Source organism: Orbicella franksi, unplaced genomic scaffold (genome assembly GCF_964199315.1).
Source record: "Orbicella franksi unplaced genomic scaffold, jaOrbFran1.1 SCAFFOLD_420, whole genome shotgun sequence".
NCBI lineage: Eukaryota > Metazoa > Cnidaria > Anthozoa > Scleractinia > Merulinidae > Orbicella > Orbicella franksi.
The window spans coordinates 2,935-23,804 of record NW_027671118.1 but is presented as its reverse complement, the minus strand read 5'-3'; the positions used below and the strand labels follow the sequence as shown (position 1 = coordinate 23,804).

Sequence of the window (20,870 nt, the reverse complement as noted above, 5' to 3'; positions counted from 1 at the left end):
GAAAGGGAAACTAATTTATATTTCCCTCGATCTAAAGCGTGTTACCCAAGAGGATATGAGAGCAATTTATATTTCCCTTGTTGTAAAGCGTGTTACGTCATTGGAACGGAAAGCAATCTGTATTTTCCTCCTCCTAAAGCATGTGACTCGAGTGGAACAGAAAGCAATATATATATATATGTATATATATTTTTTAAAGTGTTACTGTTGTGTTATACAGATTTGCGTGACTTACAAGGTTTCATGTGATTACACAGCTACCTCTCAAAGCCAGTGCCAAATATATGTCACGCACCGGAGCAATAATTCCCGGGCAATAATTGTAGATTTAAACATTGTGTGTGTTTTTGAAAGTTTCGGGTGACTTTTTCTTGCCATTGGTTTCCTTAAAACAAAATTGCCAGAATGGCCTGCGGGACAAACGCTTGCGTGATTTAATTTGCTTCATACCATGAAGTAAAAATAACCGTCACGCAATTCAAGAGAAGATGAGGTTTCGATGCCACTGACAACCGGATAATTACGGTCAAAATATTTCTAACATGCTGGCTGATTGAGTGAAGGAACAGGTTGCCATTACTTATACAGAATATATGGTTAACACAGTTTAGGAAATTTTCTGCCGTTAACCTTTCAGTCCAAAATTTGCAGGCATCAACATCAATTTTCTCATAAATTGATCAACTTAAAATCAGTCTTGTTTGTCAGGGGTATTTCGCAGGCGATCGACAAAGGATTACAGTAACTTACAGGCTCAATTTATCAAGCAGACACAGAGTTCTTCACATGTTGTTAGTGTTGTTGTCTTGTAGCCCTTTTCCTAAAACCAAAGATAGAATTGCTGTCAGGAGGAATAAGAGCCTGCAGGGATTTCATGAACAAAAGGACGTTAAAAATAAGAAAGTTTGCAGTAGTTTATACACCATCAGAAGCAATATTACTTCCGGGGATTAACTGATCAGTGTCATCGAACAGACTTTTCCAGTCCTACAACTCACGACATATTGACGCAATCTGCTTTAAGCGTCCGTGTCGAAACATTTTGTTCATCCATGTGAAAAACGTCGCTTTGGAATACGATGCCTCAAACCGTCCAAGAGGAAAAGGAATGATATACCTTGCCCTGGGCTCAGCAGAAGTAAGAAGGGGCATCTGGGGGACATGTTTCACATAAACTAACAAGACTAACGAGATTTTGAAATTTTACGTTAAAGGCATGGCCCCGAGACATCTTTGCCATTCCTTTGCTTCCTTTTTCTCAATTGAAAATTGTTCTCTTTTCGTCGATCAATCTGGAGACTGCTCTAGCCAGCTGGAAGGAAAATCTATTAGCACTCGTTTAATAGCGCTTAAAACCCCGTTTAGTTACAAATTAAATCGTGCAAAGCAAAAAGTCTTTATACGAAATTTATTATAACTTTTATTTAACAAATCTGACTAACTTAGACTTGAATGTTTCGCAAAAGCTTAACATGTAACACTCACCCTTTGTTTCAAAATAATTGGTGCTGATTTTTCAGTCAGGTTTCACGATATATACCAACAACACTACAGATATTTGTTATAATTATTATTTAACAACATAACTAAACTGGACTTGCATGTTCTACAAAAACGTAACATGTGACACTCATTCTCTCTTTCAATATAATTGATGTTGATTTTTCAGTCAGGTTTGAAACGATATATACCAATAATACTATAGACATTGCTATTGCACCTTTTAACAATTTGCTATGGATTTAAGATATGGTTTATATGCCGGTCGCATCACACTCGAAATATACCCAGAATTATATGAATATTTAACTACTTTACTCTTTTGTTTTGTTAGAGACACTTCGTCGAATGTTATCATACTATCTGGAAGAACTGAAACATAACAAAGGTCGACAAATGGTTAAACTTGATATGGTCCTACAACAATAATAGGGAGCTTAAGCAACGACGACGACGACGCCGAGGACGACACCTAGTAAAAAATGTTTTTGTATTTTACAAGCTAAGTTCGCGTTGTCTAGATCTGTTCGGTACGCCAATTGCTCTTAAAACGTGCTTAAGCTAAATATGCAACGACGGCATTCAATTACAAATGGGAATACAAAAAAACTAGCCGTCGTCGTTCACGTTCCGTAGACGACCCAGAACTTGGTCATTTCACGTCGTTGTTTTGCAGAGGACGGGAAAGAAATGTACAAACATTTATAACGCACGCGCACAGCTATTGTTTTGCTCATTAAACCTTTTGTTTAGTGACGTTCTCGTTGCCGTCGTCGTCGTGGTTTGCTTAAGCTCCCTAATGTCACACCAATGCCCAACCTTGGTAAACAAGTTGTGGTCATTCAGTTATGCTTTTCATATAAACAGGTTACCATAGCAACAACTTACATGAAACACTCTTAATCTAAGCGTTAAGTGTTTACAACATTAAGGGTGTTTCTAAAGGGTTATAATATTGCTATGGTAACCTCACATGCCATCGTGATAACCATTACTGGTTCAATAGGTTTGAGTGATACCAATATTGTAGCATTTCTTGAAAAGAAGTTGTAAAATTGATCCGTTAAAATAAGCTGTTGAAAGAGTGCTGGAAACCATTCCCAGCCACCTTAAGGGGGAGTAAAACGTAAGATACGTTAAGAAACATAGTTTGTAGGAAAAAAACTCAATAATCAAACCTAAAATCCATTAGCAATATGGCTGTCAACAGAGTTAGGCGTAAATTCCCCAACAACTCTATAATTTCTAGCTATGATCTATCCCTAGCTATAGTCCCTAGCTATGATCTATCGCTGTTGTCGTTCAGAATGAAATGCAGGTAATCATCATTACGGGAATTTTCAATTCCCCAACAATATTTCGTTTCCTTCGTTTATCATAAAAAACAAACCCACGCAATCTGCAACAATCGACCTTACACTGTGAATCCATCGTACAGAAGACGAACTAAAGTTGCATTTTGGTTTGGCACGATAGCAAGAAGGTGCGTGCACTGTAAAAAGCAGTAATTAGCCGATCGTTCCCACGTTCGGTCGACATAGTTGCGTGGCCCGTGCAACGGCGATTTGCACATCGTGCAAAGTTTCAGAAGTTGTTTAACGGTCGAGGAGAAATAATAAGAAAGCTTGTGCACACGGCTAGCTTTCCCCGCAAACAAAAACAACAGTGTAGAAATCGCTTACATTAGCTTTAAAAATTTACGATATACCTTCGATAAATCCGCCGAGAAAATTAATGGAAGAGTACTACTTCCCAGTCCCCATGTTACGGCTTACGATTTCCTCGGCTTCGATGAATCATTTTTCTGAAACTCTCCACGAGAATCTTCCCGCTGTACGGGCCAAGCAGGTCGATCAATGAAGAAAACCACTTCGTGTAAGAAGGCGACAGAGTTACCCGGCTGGATCTCCTCGATGATTGGCCAGAAAAATATTTTTCTTGCCAATCAGAGGGACGGAATTCGACCTCTTCTGGAACTGGTTCGGTAAGAATAAGTTCCTAGGGGCTCTTCAGCTCTTGAAGTAAACTTTCGCCCGAAAATATCGTTTCGTCCAGGCTAGTAGCTCCTGGGTCCCCGAGGATGTAACCTAGCAAGATCCAGTGTATTCAAAAAATTGGGCAACATACATTACAAGTATAATAACCATGCTTCTTTCGGGAAATACTCTCCATCATCTGTTGAAGCCAAATTAACTTATGCTGAAAAGCTACCACATCGAGATGGTCAGGGTCGACATTTTTCAGACGAATGCTAAGTGCACAATCATGATACTCTTTGGCCTGCTCCAGCTCACCCAGATCTTGGTGAACAGTACAAGGTTATTGTAACACGTAACAATCAAGCATCAAGATGGTCAGGGTCAAGCTTTTTCAGACAAATCGTCAGTGCACGCTCAATATACCCTTTGGCCTGCTCCAGGTCACCCTGGTCGTGGTGAACGGTACTAAGGTTACTGTAACACCTTGCCACATCAAGATGGTCAGGGTCGAGCTTTTTCAGACGAATAGTAAGCACACGTACTCTTTGGCCTGCTCCAGCTCACCCAGGTGGCGGTGTACACTACCAAGGTTTTTGTAATACCTTACCACATCAAGATGGTCAGGGCCGAGATTTTTTCAGATAAATGTTAAGTGCAAGTTGATGATACTCTTTGGCCTGCTCCAGGTCACCCAGGTGGCGGTGAACAGTACCAAGGTTTTTGTAACAACTTGCCACATCACGATGTTCAGGGCCGAGCCTTTTCAGACGAATGGTAAGTGCACGTTCATGACACTCTTTGGCCTGCTTCAGCTCACCCAGGTGGCGGTGAACAGTACCAAGCTTATTGTAACAACTTGCCACATCACAATGGTCAGGGCCGAGCTTTTTCAGACAAATGGTAAGTGCACGATGATGATACTCTTTGGCCCGCTCCAGGTCGCCCAGGTCGCGGTGAACGGAACCAAGGCTATCGTAACACCTTGCCACGTCAGGATGGTCAGGGCCGAGCTTTTTTAGACGAATGGTCAGTGCACGTTTATGATACTCTTTGGCCTGCTCCAGGTCGCCCAGGTCGCGGTGAACGAAACCAAGGTTATTGTGACACGTTGCCACATCAAGATGGTCAGGACCGAGCTTTTTCAGAAGAATGGTAAGTGCTCGTTCACGATGCTCTTTGGCCTGCTCCAGGTCACCCAGGTGGCGGTGAACACTACCAAGGTTATTGTGATACGCTGCCACATCACGATGGTTAGGGCCGCAATGTTTCAGACAAATGGTAAGTGCTAGTTCATAACACTCTTTGGCCTGTTCCAGGTCACCCATGTCTTGATGAACAGCACCAAGGTTATTGTGACACGTTGCCACATCAAGATGGTCAGGACCGAGTTTTTTCAGAAGAACGGTAAGTGCTCGTTCACGATGCTCTTTGGCCTGCTCCAGGTCACCCAGGTGGCGGTGAACACTACCAAGGTTATTGTGACACGTTGCCACATCAAGATGGTCAGGGCCGAGTTTTTCCAGACAAATGGTAAGTGCACGATGATGATACTCTTTGGCCTGCTCCAGGTCGCCCAGATCGCGGTAAACGTAGCCAAGGCTATTGTAACACGTTGCCACATCAAGATGGTCAGGACCGAGTTTTTTCAGAAGAATGGTAAGTGCTCGTTCACGATGCTCTTTGGCCTGCTCCAGGTCACCTAGGTGGCGGTGAACACTTCCAAGGTTATTGTGACACGTTGCCACATATCGATGTTCAGGGCCGAGTTTTTTCAGACAAATGGTAAGTGCACGATGATGATACTCTTTGGCCTGCTCCAGGTCGCCCAGGTCGCGGTGAACGGAACCAAGGTTATCGTAACACCTTGCCACGTCAGGATGGTCAGGGCCGAGCTTTTTTAGATGAATGGTCAGTGCACGTTTATGATACTCTTTGGCCTTCTCCAGCTCACCCAGGTCTAAGTGAACAGTACCAAGGTTATTGTGACATATTGCCACGTCAAGATGGTCGGTGCCGAGTTTTTTCAAATAAATGGTAAATGCACGTTGATGATACTCTTTGGCCTCTTCCAGCTCACCCAGGGCGCGGTGAACAGTACCAAGGTTTTTGTAACAACTTGCCACATCAAGATGGTCAGGGCCGAGTTTTTCCAGACAAATGGTAAGTGCACGATGATGATACTCTTTGGCCTGCTCCAGGTCGCCCAGGTCGCGGTGAACGGAACCAAGGTTATCGTAACACCTTGCCACGTCAGGATGGTCAGGGCCGAGCTTTTTTAGATGAATGGTCAGTGCACGTTTATGATACTCTTTGGCCTTCTCCAGCTCACCCAGGTCTAAGTGAACAGTACCAAGGTTATTGTGACATATTGCCACGTCAAGATGGTCGGTGCCGAGTTTTTTCAAATAAATGGTAAATGCACGTTGATGATACTCTTTGGCCTCTTCCAGCTCACCCAGGGCGCGGTGAACAGTACCAAGGTTTTTGTAACAACTTGCCACATCAAGATGGTCAGGGCCGAGTTTTTCCAGACAAATGGTAAGTGCACGATGATGATACTCTTTGGCCTGCTCCAGGTCGCCCAGGTCGCAGTGAACGTAGCCAAGGTTATTGTAACACGTTGCCACATCGAGATGGTCAGGACCGAGTTTTTTCAAAAGAATGGTAAGTGCTCGTTTACGATGCTCTTTGGCCTGCTCCAGGTCACCCAGGTGGCGGTGAACACTACCAAGGTTATTGTGACACGTTGCCACATCAAGATGGTCAGGGCCGAGTTTTTCCAGACAAATGGTAAGTGCACGATGATGATACTCTTTGGCCTGCTCCAGTTCGCCTAGGTCGCGGTGAACGGAACCAAGGTTATCGTAACACCTTGCCACGTCAGGATGGTCAGGGCTGAGCTTTTTTAAACGAATGGTCAGTGCACGTTTATGATACTCTTTGGCCTTCTCCAGCTCACCCAGGTCTAAGTGAACAGTACCAAGGTTATTGTGACATATTGCCACATCAAGATGGTCGGTGCCGAGTTTTTTCAAATAAATGGTAAATGCACGTTGATGATACTCTTTGGCCTCTTCCAGCTCACCCAGGGCGCGGTGAACAGTACCAAGGTTTTTGTAACAACTTGCCACATCAAGATGGTCAGGGCCGAGTTTTTCCAGACAAATGGTAAGTGCACGATGATGATACTCTTTGGCCTGCTCCAGGTCGCCCAGGTCGCAGTGAACGTAGCTAAGGTTATTGTAACACGTTGCCACATCGAGATGGTCAGGACCGAGTTTTTTCAGAAGAATGGTAAGTGCTCGTTCACGATGCTCTTTGGCCTGCTCCAGGTAACCTAGGTGGCGGTGAACACTACCAAGGTTATTGTGACACGTTGCCACATCTTGATGGTCAGGGCCGAGTTTTTTCAGACAAATGGTAAGTGCACGATGATGATACTCTTTGGCCTGCTCCAGTTCGCCCAGGTCGCGGTGAACGGAACTAAGGTTATCGAAACACCTTGCCACGTCAGGATGGTCAGGGCCGAGCTTTTTTAGATGAATGGTCAGTGGACGTTTATGATACTCTTTGGCCTTCTCCAGCTCACCCAGGTCTAAGTGAACAGTACCAAGGTTATTGTGACATATTGCCACATCAAGATGGTCGGTGCCGAGTTTTTTCAAATAAATGGTAAATGCACGTTGATGATACTCCTTGGCCTCTTCCAGCTCACCCAGGGCGCGGTGAACAGTACCAAGGTTTTTGTAACAACTTGCCACATCGCGATGGTCAGTGCCGTGTTTTTTCAGACGAATGGTAAGAGCACGTTCATGATACTCTTTGGCCTGCTCCAGCTCACCCAGTTGGTGGTGAACACTACCAAGGTTTTTGTAACAACTTGCCACGTCGCAGTGGTCAGGGCCGAGCTTTTTCAGACAAATGGTAAGTGCACGATGATGATACTCTTTAGCCTGCTCCAGGTCGCCCAGATCGCGGTAAACGGAACCAAGGCTATCGTAACACCTTGCCACGTCAGGATGGTCAGGGCCGAGCTTTTTTAGATGAATGGTTAGTGCACGTTTATGATACTCTTTGGCCTGCTCCAGGTCGCCCAGGTCGCGGTGAACGAAACCAAGGTTATTGTGACACGTTGCCACATCAAGATGGTCAGGACCGAGCTTTTTCAGAAGAATGGTAAGTGCTCGTTCACGATGCTCTTTGGCCTGCTCCAGGTCACCCAGGTGGCGGTGAACACTACCAAGGTTATTGTGACACGTTGCCACATCAAGATGGTCAGGGCCGAGTTTTTCCAGACAAATGGTAAGTGCACGATGATGATACTCTTTGGCCTGCTCCAGGTCGCCCAGGTCGCGGTGAACGTAACCAAGGTTATTGTAACACGTTGCCACATCAAGATGGTCAGGACCGAGCTTTTTCAGAAGAATGGTAAGTGCTCGTTCACGATGCTCTTTGGCCTGCTCCAGGTCACCCAGGTGGCGGTGAACACTACCAAGGTTATTGTGACACGTAGCCACATCTTGATGGTCAGGGCCGAGTTTTTTCAGAAAAATGGTAAGTGCACGATGATGATACTCTTTGGCCTGCTCCAGGTCGCCCAGGTCGCGGTAAACGGAACCAAGGCTATCGCAACACCTTGCCACGTCAGGATGGTCAGGGCCGAGCTTTTTTAGATGAATGGTTAGTGCACGTTTATGATACTCTTTGGCCTGCTCCAGGTCGCCCAGGTCGCAGTGAACGAAACCAAGGTTATTGTGACACGTTGCCACATCAAGATGGTCAGGACCGAGCTTTTTCAGAAGAATGGTAAGTGCTCGTTCACGATGCTCTTTGGCCTGCTCCAGGTCACCCAGGTGGCGGTGAACACTACCAAGGTTATTGTGACACGTTGCCACATCAAGATGGTCAGGACCGAGCTTTTTCAGAAGAATGGTAAGTGCTCGTTCACGATGCTCTTTGGCCTGCTCCAGGTCACCCAGGTGGCGGTGAACACTACCAAGGTTATTGTGACACGTTGCCACATCAAGATGGTCAGGGCCGAGTTTTTTCAGAAAAATGGTAAGTGCACGATGATGATACTCTTTGGCCTGCTCCAGGTCGCCCAGGTCGCGGTGAACGTAACCAAGGTTATTGTAACACGTTGCCACATCGAGATGGTCAGGACCGAGTTTTTTCAGAAGAATGGTAAGTGCTCGTTCACGATGCTCTTTGGCCTGCTCCAGGTCACCCAGGTGGCGGTGAACACCACCAAGGTTATTGTGAAACGTAGCCACATCTTGATGGTCAGGGCCGAGTTTTTTCAGAAAAATGGTAAGTGCACGATGATGATACTCTTTGGCCTGCTCCAGGTCGCCCAGGTCGCGGTAAACGGAACCAAGGCTATCATAACACCTTGCCACGTCAGGATGGGCAGGGCCGAGCTTTTCTAGATGAATGGTTAGTGCACGTTTATGATACTCTTTGGCCTGCTCTAGGTCGCCCAGGTCGCGGTGAACGAAACCAAGGTTATTGTGACACGTTGCCACATCAAGATGGTCAGGACCGAGCTTTTTCAGAAGAATGGTAAGTGCTCGTTCACGATGCTCTTTGGCCTGCTCCAGGTCACCCAGGTGGCGGTGAACACTACCAAGGTTATTGTGACACGTTGCCACATCAAGATGGTCAGGACCGAGTTTTTCCAGACAAATGGTAAGTGCACGATGATGATACTCTTTGGCCTGCTCCAGGTCGCCCAGATCGCGGTAAACGTAGCCAAGGTTATTGTAACACGTTGCCACATCAAGATGGTCAGGGCCGAGTTTTTTCAGAAGAATGGTAAGTGCTCGTTTACGATGCTCTTTGGCCTGCTCCAGGTCACCTAGGTGGCGGTGAACACCACCAAGGTTATTGTGACACGTAGCCACATCTTGATGGTCAGGGCCGAGTTTTTTCAGAAAAATGGTAAGTGCACGATGATGATACTCTTTGGCCTGCTCCAGGTCGCCCAGGTCGCGGTAAACGGAACGAAGGCTATCGTAACACCTTGCCACGTCAGGATGGTCAGGGCCGAGCTTTTTTAGATGAATGGTTAGTGCACGTTTATGATACTCTTTGGCCTGCTCCAGGTCGCCCAGGTCGCGGTGAACGAAACCAAGGTTATTGTGACACGTTGCCACATCAAGATGGTCAGGACCGAGCTTTTTCAGAAGAATGGTAAGTGCTCGTTCACGATGCTTTTTGGCCTGCTCCAGGTCACCCAGGTGGCGGTGAACACTACCAAGGTTATTGTGACACGTTGCCACATCAAGATGGTCAGGGCCGAGTTTTTCCAGACAAATGGTAAGCGCACGATGATGATACTCTTTGGCCTGCTCCAGGTCGCCCAGGTCGCAGTGAACGTAGCCAAGGTTATTGTAACACGTTGCCACATCGAGATGGTCAGGACCGAGTTTTTTCAGAAGAATGGTAAGTGCTCGTTCACGATGCTCTTTGGCCTGCTCCAGGTCACCTAGGTGGCGGTGAACACTACCAAGGTTATTGTGACACGTAGCCACATCTTGATGGTCAGGGCCGAGTTTTTTCAGACAAATGGTAAGTGCACGATGATGATGCTCTTTGGCCTGCTCCAGGTCGCCTAGGTCGCGGTGAACGGAACCAAGGTTATCGTAACACCTTGCCACGTCAGGATGGTTAGGGCCGAGCTTTTTTAGACGAATGGTCAGTGCACGTTTATGATACTCTTTGGCCTGCTCCAGCTCACCCAGGTCTAAGTGAACAGTACCAAGGTTATTGTGACATATTGCCACATCAAGATGGTCGGTGCCGAGTTTTTTCAAATAAATGGTAAATGCACGTTGATGATACTCTTTGGCCTCTTCCAGCTCACCCAGGGCGCGGTGAACAGTACCAAGGTTTTTGTAACAACTTGCCACATCGCGATGGTCAGTGCCGTGTTTTTTCAGACGAATGGTAAGAGCACGTTCATGATACTCTTTGGCCTGCTCCAGCTCACCCAGTTGGTGGTGAACACTACCAAGGTTTTTGTAACAACTTGCCACGTCACAGTGGTCAGGGCCGAGCTTTTTCAGACAAATGGTAAGTGCACGATGATGATACTCTTTAGCCTGCTCCAGGTCGCGCAGGTCGCGGTAAACGGAACCAAGGCTATCGTAACACCTTGCCACGTCAGGATGGTGAGGGCCGAGCTTTTTCAGAAGAATGGTTAGTGCACGTTCACGATACTTTTTGGCCTGCTCCAGGTCACCCAGGTGGCGGTGAACACTACCAAGGTTATTATGATACGTTGCCACATGAAGATGGTCAAGGCCGAGTTTTTTGAGACAAATGGCAAGTGCACGTTCATAGTACTCTTTGGCCTGCTCCAGGTCACCCAGGTCGTGGTGTACACTACCCAGGGAAAGGTGACATTGTGCTTCCTCTTCGTCGATATATTCTTCACTACGCTGAAGGAATTCTAATGCTTGGTTGAAGTACTTCATTGCTACGTCGAAATAACAGTGCATTTGACAAATTTTGCCAAGTTTTTGAAAGGAAGATGGATAATGCTGAACATTTATTATACTGCGTTGGGTTTCTTGAGAAGTGTATCGTTTATAAAACAAATTTTCAGTATTTATAAACAAGGTTTTTAAATGAGGTATGACGGGCTTGCTGTAAACAATAGATTCTTTGTCGTCCCAATTCACTGATACGTTGCTTTCCACGAACTGAATGAATGATCTAACGGTTGCGTCTACAGTTTGAAGTTGTTGGATCTCCGGAAAATCGCTAGTCAAAGAGTTAATGACATCATAAACAACCTGATGTACCCAAATGTAAGCACCACTCTCGTCTTCACCATTTAATATCAGTGAACATCTTTGGATTCTCATAGCAATCATCTCTTTATCTTTAATTTCTTCATCTACGTTGAGAATATAATTGATCACGATGTCTTGACTTACAGGATGTGGCGCGCACACAGAGAGGAGACTGAACGTGTGATGTATGATTTTGTCGCACGTCATTGCCTTTTCAACAGCCAGTGTTGTTGCTGTGGTCATGGATTCTTGGTAGCTTGGATTAGTTTCAGCAAGGATTGTCTCAGTGCTACCTCGTTGGCCCTTGCTAAGCTTCTCTAGGTAGTCGCTCCAACCAAAATGTGACGTTGCCTTGTTTTGACGCACCTGTCTGACATAGGTGGCGGCGCTTGCCAAGGCAAGAGGCTGGTTGTCCAGTGCCTGCGCAACTTCTTTTTCCATCTCGCTGTCATCCATACATGAAAGCTCTGCCAACAAACAACTGGCATCGTGAGGCTTCATACCTTTACTGACTGAGATGTGTTTAATGAAAGAACTTGGCATAGGGATGGACGGGGTGTCCTGTGTTGTGATTAATAACTGACCATTTGCCCACTGCTCATTTCCAGACTCCGGTAAATGAACATGCACACGTGATATGCTAGTAACGTTGTCCACCACCAGTAGCCACGAGGTATAAAGCTCGATTTTTGTGCTAATTAACGTCTTCAGATTAGTGATCTTCTTTCCCGTCGTCAAGTCCTTGCAGTTAAGGGTATTTGTAACCACAAATTCTGGGCATTTAAGGCGCCGGGCGAAAGACACGTACGATTCCAGAAGTGTATCTTGGCTTTCAGCATTCAGTGTCATTACAAATGAAGTAGCGCAAGGAATTTCTTTACCTTCTTTGAAGAACCGCTCTGCTACAAGGCCGGCCAGCTGAGATTTTCCACTTCCAGGATTCCCTGAGATGTACAGAAAACTTAATTTGCTTTCGTTAGTGCTTTTGAGGTGCTTGAGCTGTTGAGTTATTTCAGCCACCTCAAAATCGCGAGATGCGACGTCGTGTGAAGGTTTGGGAGGGAGAATACAAAAGGAGGAAATTTCGTTGTGTAACTGATCCTCAAGGACCTGTCGTTCTTCTTGAAGCTTCTTCTCCTTTTCTTGAAGTTCCTGTCTCAGGTCATCAACCTTTTCCAAGACCCCTCTTAACTCCTCTGTTGGAAACGTTTTCTAATTTTGGATGTCTTGAATTTGCCAGGTAGAGAGACCGAGCCCTTGAAATGCTGCATGAACTTTAGCAATGGCGATCTGAAACTCCGGAAACGCGAGGTGACCTTTTGGCATGTGCGCAAAGTCAGCATTCCGAAACTTTCTGAGATCATCAATATTTGATTTGACCACTGGATTGATAGAGTAAAGAGTAAAGTAATGAATAAAGAATGGCGTAAAAAAGCATGGTGCAATCCCATTCTGCTCTGTTTCCGTTAATCATGGTAGCTAGGAATTTGGCATTTCTTTTCTGGTTTCGGGGACACTCCCCGTTTTTGAAGTCCAATCCATTCCCAGGCTCATCTTTCCATTCTCCTAACGTTGTCTTGTAGCGATTGTCCCATTCTTGCTTGAAAATTGATCGGAGACCCTCAGTTATTATATCAGTGACAACGTAACAGATCCTGTAGTAGTTCAATTGCTCTTCTGTGAATTCTATTGCAACAGCGGCCATTTTCTGCTTGCGTCACCTTTTGTTTGTCTTCAGCCCTTTTGTAAGAAATAAAACTTTATTATTAACCAATTAGAGCCCTGTTGAGCTCGGTTGCTAGCTGAAGGTTTCATTTGCTTTTTTTGCTTTCCTGATTTTACTTTTCCTCCGTTAAATTGAAATACATTACAGCAATTAGGATAGCAAGTTAATTTCGATGGACTATACGCGGTTTTTTTGTGTATAAGATTATTTTTTTCTGGCCGCAAGGCTGAATATCCTTATTTTTCTTCCGTTTTTAGGCTGAAAAGAGTAAATATTTTCAGATTATAGCGTATGGCATTTCTGTTTTCGAATGTATTTCAGTGGCGGATCCAGACCTTGAGCTAAGGAGGGGGCCGGGTTTTGTATTGCTTGCCCTGCCGGCTGTTCTTCCTTCTGTGATTTTTTCTTTTTTTACCCAAAATTAGGTGGTTTAAGTAATTTTGGAGTCTGCCTGCAGGTATTTAAGCCTGATGTCACGTACATAACGTCTTGCAGAAATGTGTTAATGCTGTTTTTGTTGCTTTTTGGCTAGTTTTGCTGCTTAGAGAAAAGAAGAATTTTATTTTATTTACAATCTTTCGACACAAAACATTTTCTTTTCAAACTCTCAACCTCGGGTTTAATCTTCAAATATTTTTAAACTTTCGCAAATTCGAGCCTCGATATTCTTATAAAACATATTCTTTTACTAAAAAAAGAGTGTATCAAACTTCTGACATGACGCCAAGACTTCTCTAAGAAACAGAGCCGTTCTGTCCGTTCCAGATGTTTGAGTGTCGAAGTCAAGTTTACGTGATATTTATATGAAGCTTCACGCGAATGATCATCCTCTGAAGTGTCAGCGGTCTTCCCGCGCTTCAGGACGTTAGCGCTAATTGTTTCTGCGCATCCTTACTGCGCACGCAAATTCACACGTCACGTCATGCATCAAGCGCACGCTAAGTAATAAAATGAATAATGATCGGGCAGATGGCCATTGCTATAGCTTTGCCTGGATTTAACGATCTTGGACGTTTGGTGACCCTATTTTTCTTTAGATGAATTATTTTTTCTACCGATTTTCTACGTTTAGCGAAAAAATGAAGAAAATCTATTGATTAAAAGTTTGAATTTTTTTCAAAATGCACCATCAAATTCCGTTCTTTTTTAGCTTTTCGTTTGTCTGTGCGGTTTTAAATGCCCCTTTTTTAATGCAATTTTATTTACAGGACGAACACTTACACTACTGACAGTACTAATATTATACTAACATGCACAGATACTTACGTAAACGCCTCTTGAAGGGTTAAGTTTTGTGAAAACGTTGGAAAAATTTGCAATTATTTACGCAACAAGTCCACTTCTACAAAATATGACTAAGATCGTTGGCCTTCTTTGACCCATCTTCGATATTTTTAACTATAAATTCCTGTAGACCACGCTGAATTACGTGCGCCAATTTTTAAAGATCAGGGTAGTTTTCCACACGCTTTATCTCTGAAACGAAGTTGTTGCCCCCCAATTTTTTCTGCATTTCTGACACAAGTAACTGATTATCTAACTATCTACTGGAAAATTTTCGCGGGAACGTCCTTAACCACCAAGGGGCCCAAGAAAAGAAAGCTGGGCCCTTTGGGGGTTAGGCGCGAGATAAGGGCTAGTCTGTGAACAGGCTCTTTTGTCGAGGATGGCGCGAAGAGAAAGCCGGAAGAAAGAGGATGGAACCACATTCTTCTCGGCCAATTCACTCTCAGCCAGTTTCTTCTCGGCACTTCCAGCTGCCCGAGCCTGTGCACAGGCGAGAAGATGGCTGCATGACAATTGAAACTGCTAGCAGTCGATGGGACCAAGGCCATTTTTACCAGAATTGCTACTAATCTCGTAATCTGATTGGCTAATTTGCCGCTGTCGATACGAGTCCAGACAACGCTGCTCGGGTCAATATGTCACGCTCTTGGTCCCACTCTAAAGAAACATTTTCTTTGACGCTGATATTGTGGTAAAAACACATCACAGTGGTCAAATTTGTTGTGAACTCACTTGGCTGCGCCTTGTGAATCTACAGCATTTTGACCACTGTGATGACGCATATCGTTGTCGATAAGAGTACAGACAACGCTAAACCACATTCGATTTGTTAAATTATCTGTGAAGGTGGCTTTAAAGAATTACTTCATATGAATTGTACCCATAGCATTTCATCCATAACGTAGTGAAGCGGTTTTTTTCATTGATTAAGCCATAGTCAACTACGATTAAGCCTGATATAAAATTACGGATATCTAGCATCGCAGTATGGAAGAGAAATACATTTAGGTAATGTGAGTTTGAGCTTGACATGCATTGGTATATTATTTCTTCTTAAACTATCTAAAAAACGTTGCTCATGTATGCCGTGAGAATATAAGATTTAATAAACAAAGAAAAATTGCACCAGTTACTAAACCAGTCGGGAAAGGCGTTTCGAGTTTTTGCCTCGTGTCCATGTGACCAGCGTCTCGTGGATCGAGGATATAGAGTGACTTTGCCATTAGAAGAGCCAGTAGTTTGTTACAAAAACTCCCATCGCCTCCAGATTTTACCCCAAGTAAAAGTTTGATAGCTGGCAAACGTATGTCTTCCCGTTAAAAACATGAACTGGAAAACAATGAAGCCAAAACTCCCTGAAATCGCTTTACTAGTGAGTAACACGGCCTAAACTTCTACAGCAACATAGAAAAAAAAAGGTACACAAACGAAGCCAGGGAAAGCGTTTTTAGTGTATTTCTTTTCCGTAATGAAAAAGAGGACGCTGAAAGTTGAAATTCTAACCGATTGAGCCATTTTTGTGTCACTTAAGTGACAACAGTAGTTAGCAGTGATAATGTTACTCGATACAAATTTTAATTAACGCGAACCACATTCTGTTTTGTTTTTGTTGAAGAAAATACAACTAACATCGTTTATAATACAAAATTGAATGTTAGCAGTTCTGTTTGGATTTATTTCCACGCGGATAGCCTTTCAAAGTTGATACATTAGTACTGATCGATCAAATTATCCCGTGTTAAAGCCTTTACGCTTGTTGTTAGATCAAAAAAGGGGACACCTTACATTCTTTATATATCAAGGCTAATATGGCGTATAAACAAGCTATGACATGACATGATAAAGAGGCGTTAAGAAATAATGCAAAACACAACAGTAAGAGAGCACATAAGGAGATGTGACACCGTTTAACATTCATAAAGTCATCCTAGTTCGAAACGTTACCGCAAAGAGAGTACTGCTTCTATATCATCACCAAAGTTAATAACCTAGCCCGGTGAGGAGCCGCAGACGCTAAAATTTTTGCGCGGCACATCAAAGAAATTTGGAACTCAATGTCGGCGTGACCGTTAGATTGTTACTCTCAGGTTTATTCTACCCGCGATTGTTACAAAGTTAATATGATGACGTGACTGTTAGATTGCTACTCTCAGGTATATTCTACTTACGATGTATATGATGACGTGACTGTTAAATAATTTGTAACTCTCAGGTATATCCTATCCACGTTGTAACAAAGTTACACCCGCTTTCAGTGTTACGTGCATAGGCGGCATCTTTCGACATGCTATTTAACCAAGCCTACTAGCTACGTCAAATATGCATGTACAACGGACTTCTTTACGATCGACCTTGACTTTTAGTCATGAGAGATGGATTTAATTTGACGTCAGAATGAGGCTAGGAGTATCAAGAAGTCATTCTGTGAGAGATAAATCCACTGTTTTGAATGTTTACATCTTTGGAATATCAAAAGCGGTAGCGGCCCAATTCAATCGGGAGAGCTGATCGACTACGCTCAAAAAGTTTGATTTATCCCTTAAGGTTACCGTATACCTTCAGGGGTGTCTCACGTCCAAGCGATGTAGCGCGTCCGGTTTAAGCTGTAGATACCTAAACCCCTATATCAAATTAAAGCTTATAGAGCTGGCTATCAAACCATACTAAAAATTTTGAAATAAACTGAAGTGCCGATTTTTTCACGGCCACTAAATGCGAGCGTCCTAATCGCCTTTTGGAAGCTACAAGTCAAAGCGAATTTTATTTTTCGCCAATTTATTTTTCCTCGGTTTCAGGACAAAAAGCACTAAAAAAGCGTGTCTGCGTTTTTCCACATTCAATTGCAGTAAAAAGTTACAGAACATTTTCAAAATAGGATTTAAAAAATGTGAAGTGATCGTACAAAAATTGCTCTCGGAGAAAAAATATTTCGAAATAAACAATTCGCAGACACGTTTTTGTTTTTTATATGTTAATCTAGCTACTGTCCAAATTTGAGGGCAATCAAACAAATCCCCTTTGAGTTGTAACTCTTTAAAGTGTCTGCTTCAAGCGAAAAAATTTATTCGAGAAAACAGCGCTAAAAAAAATCTCTTGCTTCGCAAACAAACTCCGCCCACAAACGCCTTCAACTGGGTTCTCAGATCACTGAGCCAATCAGCGCTTGGAAAATTTACTACCATTAACTCGCGGTGAAATTTACGCGTGAATCTCGAAAAAACCCTTGTGTTTCGCAATGCGCTCAAGACGGAGAGATAATTTTTCTGTAGCTCGGTTTTTCTTGAAGCTGGTCTGGCAAAATGGGGAAGACGAAAAAGGATACGAACGCTAGAGTGGCTAGACGACGAGAACAAACTGAACAAAAGAAAGCGCGGCGGGGCAAATGTGCATGGATAATATTCCAATGGATCTCAATGAGTTGGGCGATTCATCAGTATCGGACTCAACAAAAGAGTCAATGTAAACATCGCTGTTATCGCTGTCGAGTTCCCAAATTTTTACAGAATCTTTCTCTACTCTTGACTCGATCTTTTTGCCCGTTTGATACGATAGCTATAGCTTCATCCGCGAGGCCAACTTTCGCTTCTTCACTCATTGATGTGTTTTCATTCGTTCTTCGCTTTTTCGAACTGGTAAACAATGTTTTCCGTGGCCCATGTTTACTTATAACTTAATAGAATTACATCTAATACGAAAAATGCTTGGATCTGAGTAGCCAGCCAATTCGTGGTATCCATATATTCCCGCGAAAGTAGTCTCGGTTGATTGCGTACACGTTATAGGGCTGTCAATCAAGAGGGAACTTTTACTTCCGGCCGTAACGTAAAACCTCCATTTCTCCGCCAATATTGAGTTTTTTTCAATTTTGTTTTCAGAAATTAGAGATTACTCTTCGACCATTACTTTGAACCAAAAATCCAAATTTGAAGAAAATTGCCGATCTGAAGGTATACTGTAACCTTAAATCGGGAAACATAGAAGGTCCACGATCTTCTTCAACCATTTTCGGTCAGTAATTATTATTCATTTGTCATTTCTTCCACAATAACCGGAAAAATTTCCAGTTTCGCAGTTAAACGGGCTTATCAGTAGCAGTTAACGTGGCATGTCGAGAGATTTGCACATCGAAAGATGGTCGAACGATGTTGCCTATGCACGTGACGCTGAAAGCGGGTGTAATATGACGGCGTGACTGTTAGATCATTTGTAGGTAAATTCTACCCACGTCGTTACAAATTTAAGATGACGGCGTGACTGTTAGATTGTAACTCTCAGGTATATTCTACCCACGTTGAATATAGAAGAGCTGTCTGGTTTTGTAGCCTCAGGCTGCAAGTCCGCGCGTACAGGTTTGAGCCACACGTCATTTAAAGTCACGCGAATTTCCAGTTTGCTTGCACAATTAGAACAGGTTTAAATAGTAATTATAAAACTACAGGGTAACAGCCATTTTGCGGACGGAAAAACGATCGAAATGTGGTTTCGTGACTGATGGAGACACCTCTAATTTGTTTGCTTTCTATGCGGCGGTCTTATCTCGCTTCTGTTCTGGTGGCTACACAATGGACATGTCAAAATCAAATCAAAGTGTCCGCGGCTTTTTGACTTCCACAGTAATTCCTTTCACTGAATTCAGTCGAAACGGCAAAAATGCGTCGTATGAACCGAGCTTGAGAAATTAGAACTTCTGGCTTTCCAAGGCGGTGTTAATCGTTTGTGAACATAAGAAAGATAATGACATGTCGTGTGTCAGGACCTCTACCATAGAACTAGCGTGTACTGTGTGAAGGTATAAATATAGCAATAGTTGAACTGAGGTCAACTGAAGTCAAAATTTCAAATTCTAGAACATTCTATGTTTAGTTTATGTTTCTCTCTCCTTGTACTCTCCGAGACAGAGATTCTCTTCTCTTTCTGCTGGTGAGAAACTCTGCCCGTAACCTCTTGATATCGTGCATCTCACAGAGCAGAAATAGAAAGGAATGTCTGTCTCGCAGGGCACTCTTATTACGAAATGCAACTAGAGTGAGGCTTTCACTACTGCATGACAAATTTAAAACTTCTCTGAAGTTCTCCACTTCTTCACATTCTCATTCGCTGTAGTCTGGTCCCAGATGTTTTAGAATCGCTGCCTCTATCGACTTTGAAGGTAAGCTCGTTTAACTTAAAAGGAATCCGGCGAGCTTTCAAGCGGCAAGAGAACGCTGACCGCGATTCTACTATGACCACTTCGTTAATCGATTTTCCTTGCGTTGAAAAGGACAAAATAAATAAATAAATAAATAAAAAGAAAATAATAATAATAATAATAATAATAATAATAATAATAATAATAATAATAATAATAATAAAACAGGATCAGAAACCCTCTGACAACACTGGATTTGATTTTCGAGTCACATTCCTTCAACCAGTCTTGTCTCCCTCTTTCCCCGTCATAAGTGAACTGCATTTTGGGTTCAAATATTCACGGTAACCGTGTGCGTACAGGCGCTCTATTTACTGATCATCTACGAAATAAATAAATTATTCGTGCACACGTCTAGGTCAGTAAGAGTTTGACTGTGAGCTGCATACAAATTCCGTGTAGTTTGTCTGACATTCATGCAACAGGGAAGAGTAATGTACGCCATACTCACTGTTTGGAAAGATTCAGGAGCAATTCAGCAAAGTAACAACGCCACAGAGATCCGTCTGCAATCGGCAAGGAAATCAGGAACTCGAAAGTGAAAGCTTAATCACCTCACACAGCTCATGTTAATCACATGACGATGAGTCTATTTTGAAATCATTATTGATGTGCGTTGACCCGTTAACCAAGGTCTGAAGAACTTGCTGGTGAGTGATTTTTCATACTTGGTTTTAAATTTCCAACACATTTCTTAGGGTTTGATATGTAACTGCAGAGGCTTGCGTAACTTACAAGCCACTAGGCCTCACGCGATACACAGCTTAAACAGAACAAGACTGTTCAAGACCAAAGCCAACTGTAAATGTTATAGAGTCGAATAGAAAAATAATGGCTTTTCGTTGCAACGGCGCTTTTAATGTATCTGAAAGCCTTCCTCTGCCAGTTAAAATACAGTCTAAATACCTTTTGCTCACAACCAGAAACTAATCACGTGTTGAATATTAAATAGCCTTGCCACTTCTTTTTCATAACACAAAATGTAGGCGTAACCACGCGTTTTTTTAAAGTTCTTGATCTTTTTTGAAAACTTTTACGGTGCCCGTTACATTTTTTCCTGTCATCTCCGCAGTAAGTAAAACATTTGCGTATCTCGCGCTTGTTTTGCGCGCGTATTACGCCATCTGCAGGTACATGTTTATAGTTGGATTTCAGTATAATTTTCGACAGATAACAGCAAGTTTTCAAAAACCTGCTTGTGAATACTTTGTCCCTCCAGGATACACAACCTCGTTCCCAGGGCCATTTTCCTGGCCTGGGGTCTAAGCTTGGCCTAACCCCCTAGCCAGGGAAAAGGCCCTGGGAACGAGGTTGCAGGATACCGGGGGATACTCCCTTATATGGGCCTTGTAAGGTAAGGTATGCGCCGCGTATGGTTTATGAGCGGTTTG

At 43.3% G+C, this 20,870-nt stretch overlaps 1 protein-coding gene across 1 annotated transcript; it reads right to left on the bottom strand.

Annotated features, from left to right (window-relative positions):
* Nucleotides 1–210: 210 nt before the first annotated feature.
* On the bottom strand, nt 211–20,138 carry LOC145477635 (uncharacterized). Its single transcript, XM_081455557.1, is given in 3 exon segments — nt 211–12,688; nt 12,690–13,018; nt 19,931–20,138. Coding segments are annotated over 2 exon segments (8,883 nt in total). The 5' UTR covers nt 12,984–13,018; nt 19,931–20,138; the 3' UTR covers nt 211–4,099.
* Between the last annotated feature and the right edge of the window lie 732 nt (nt 20,139–20,870).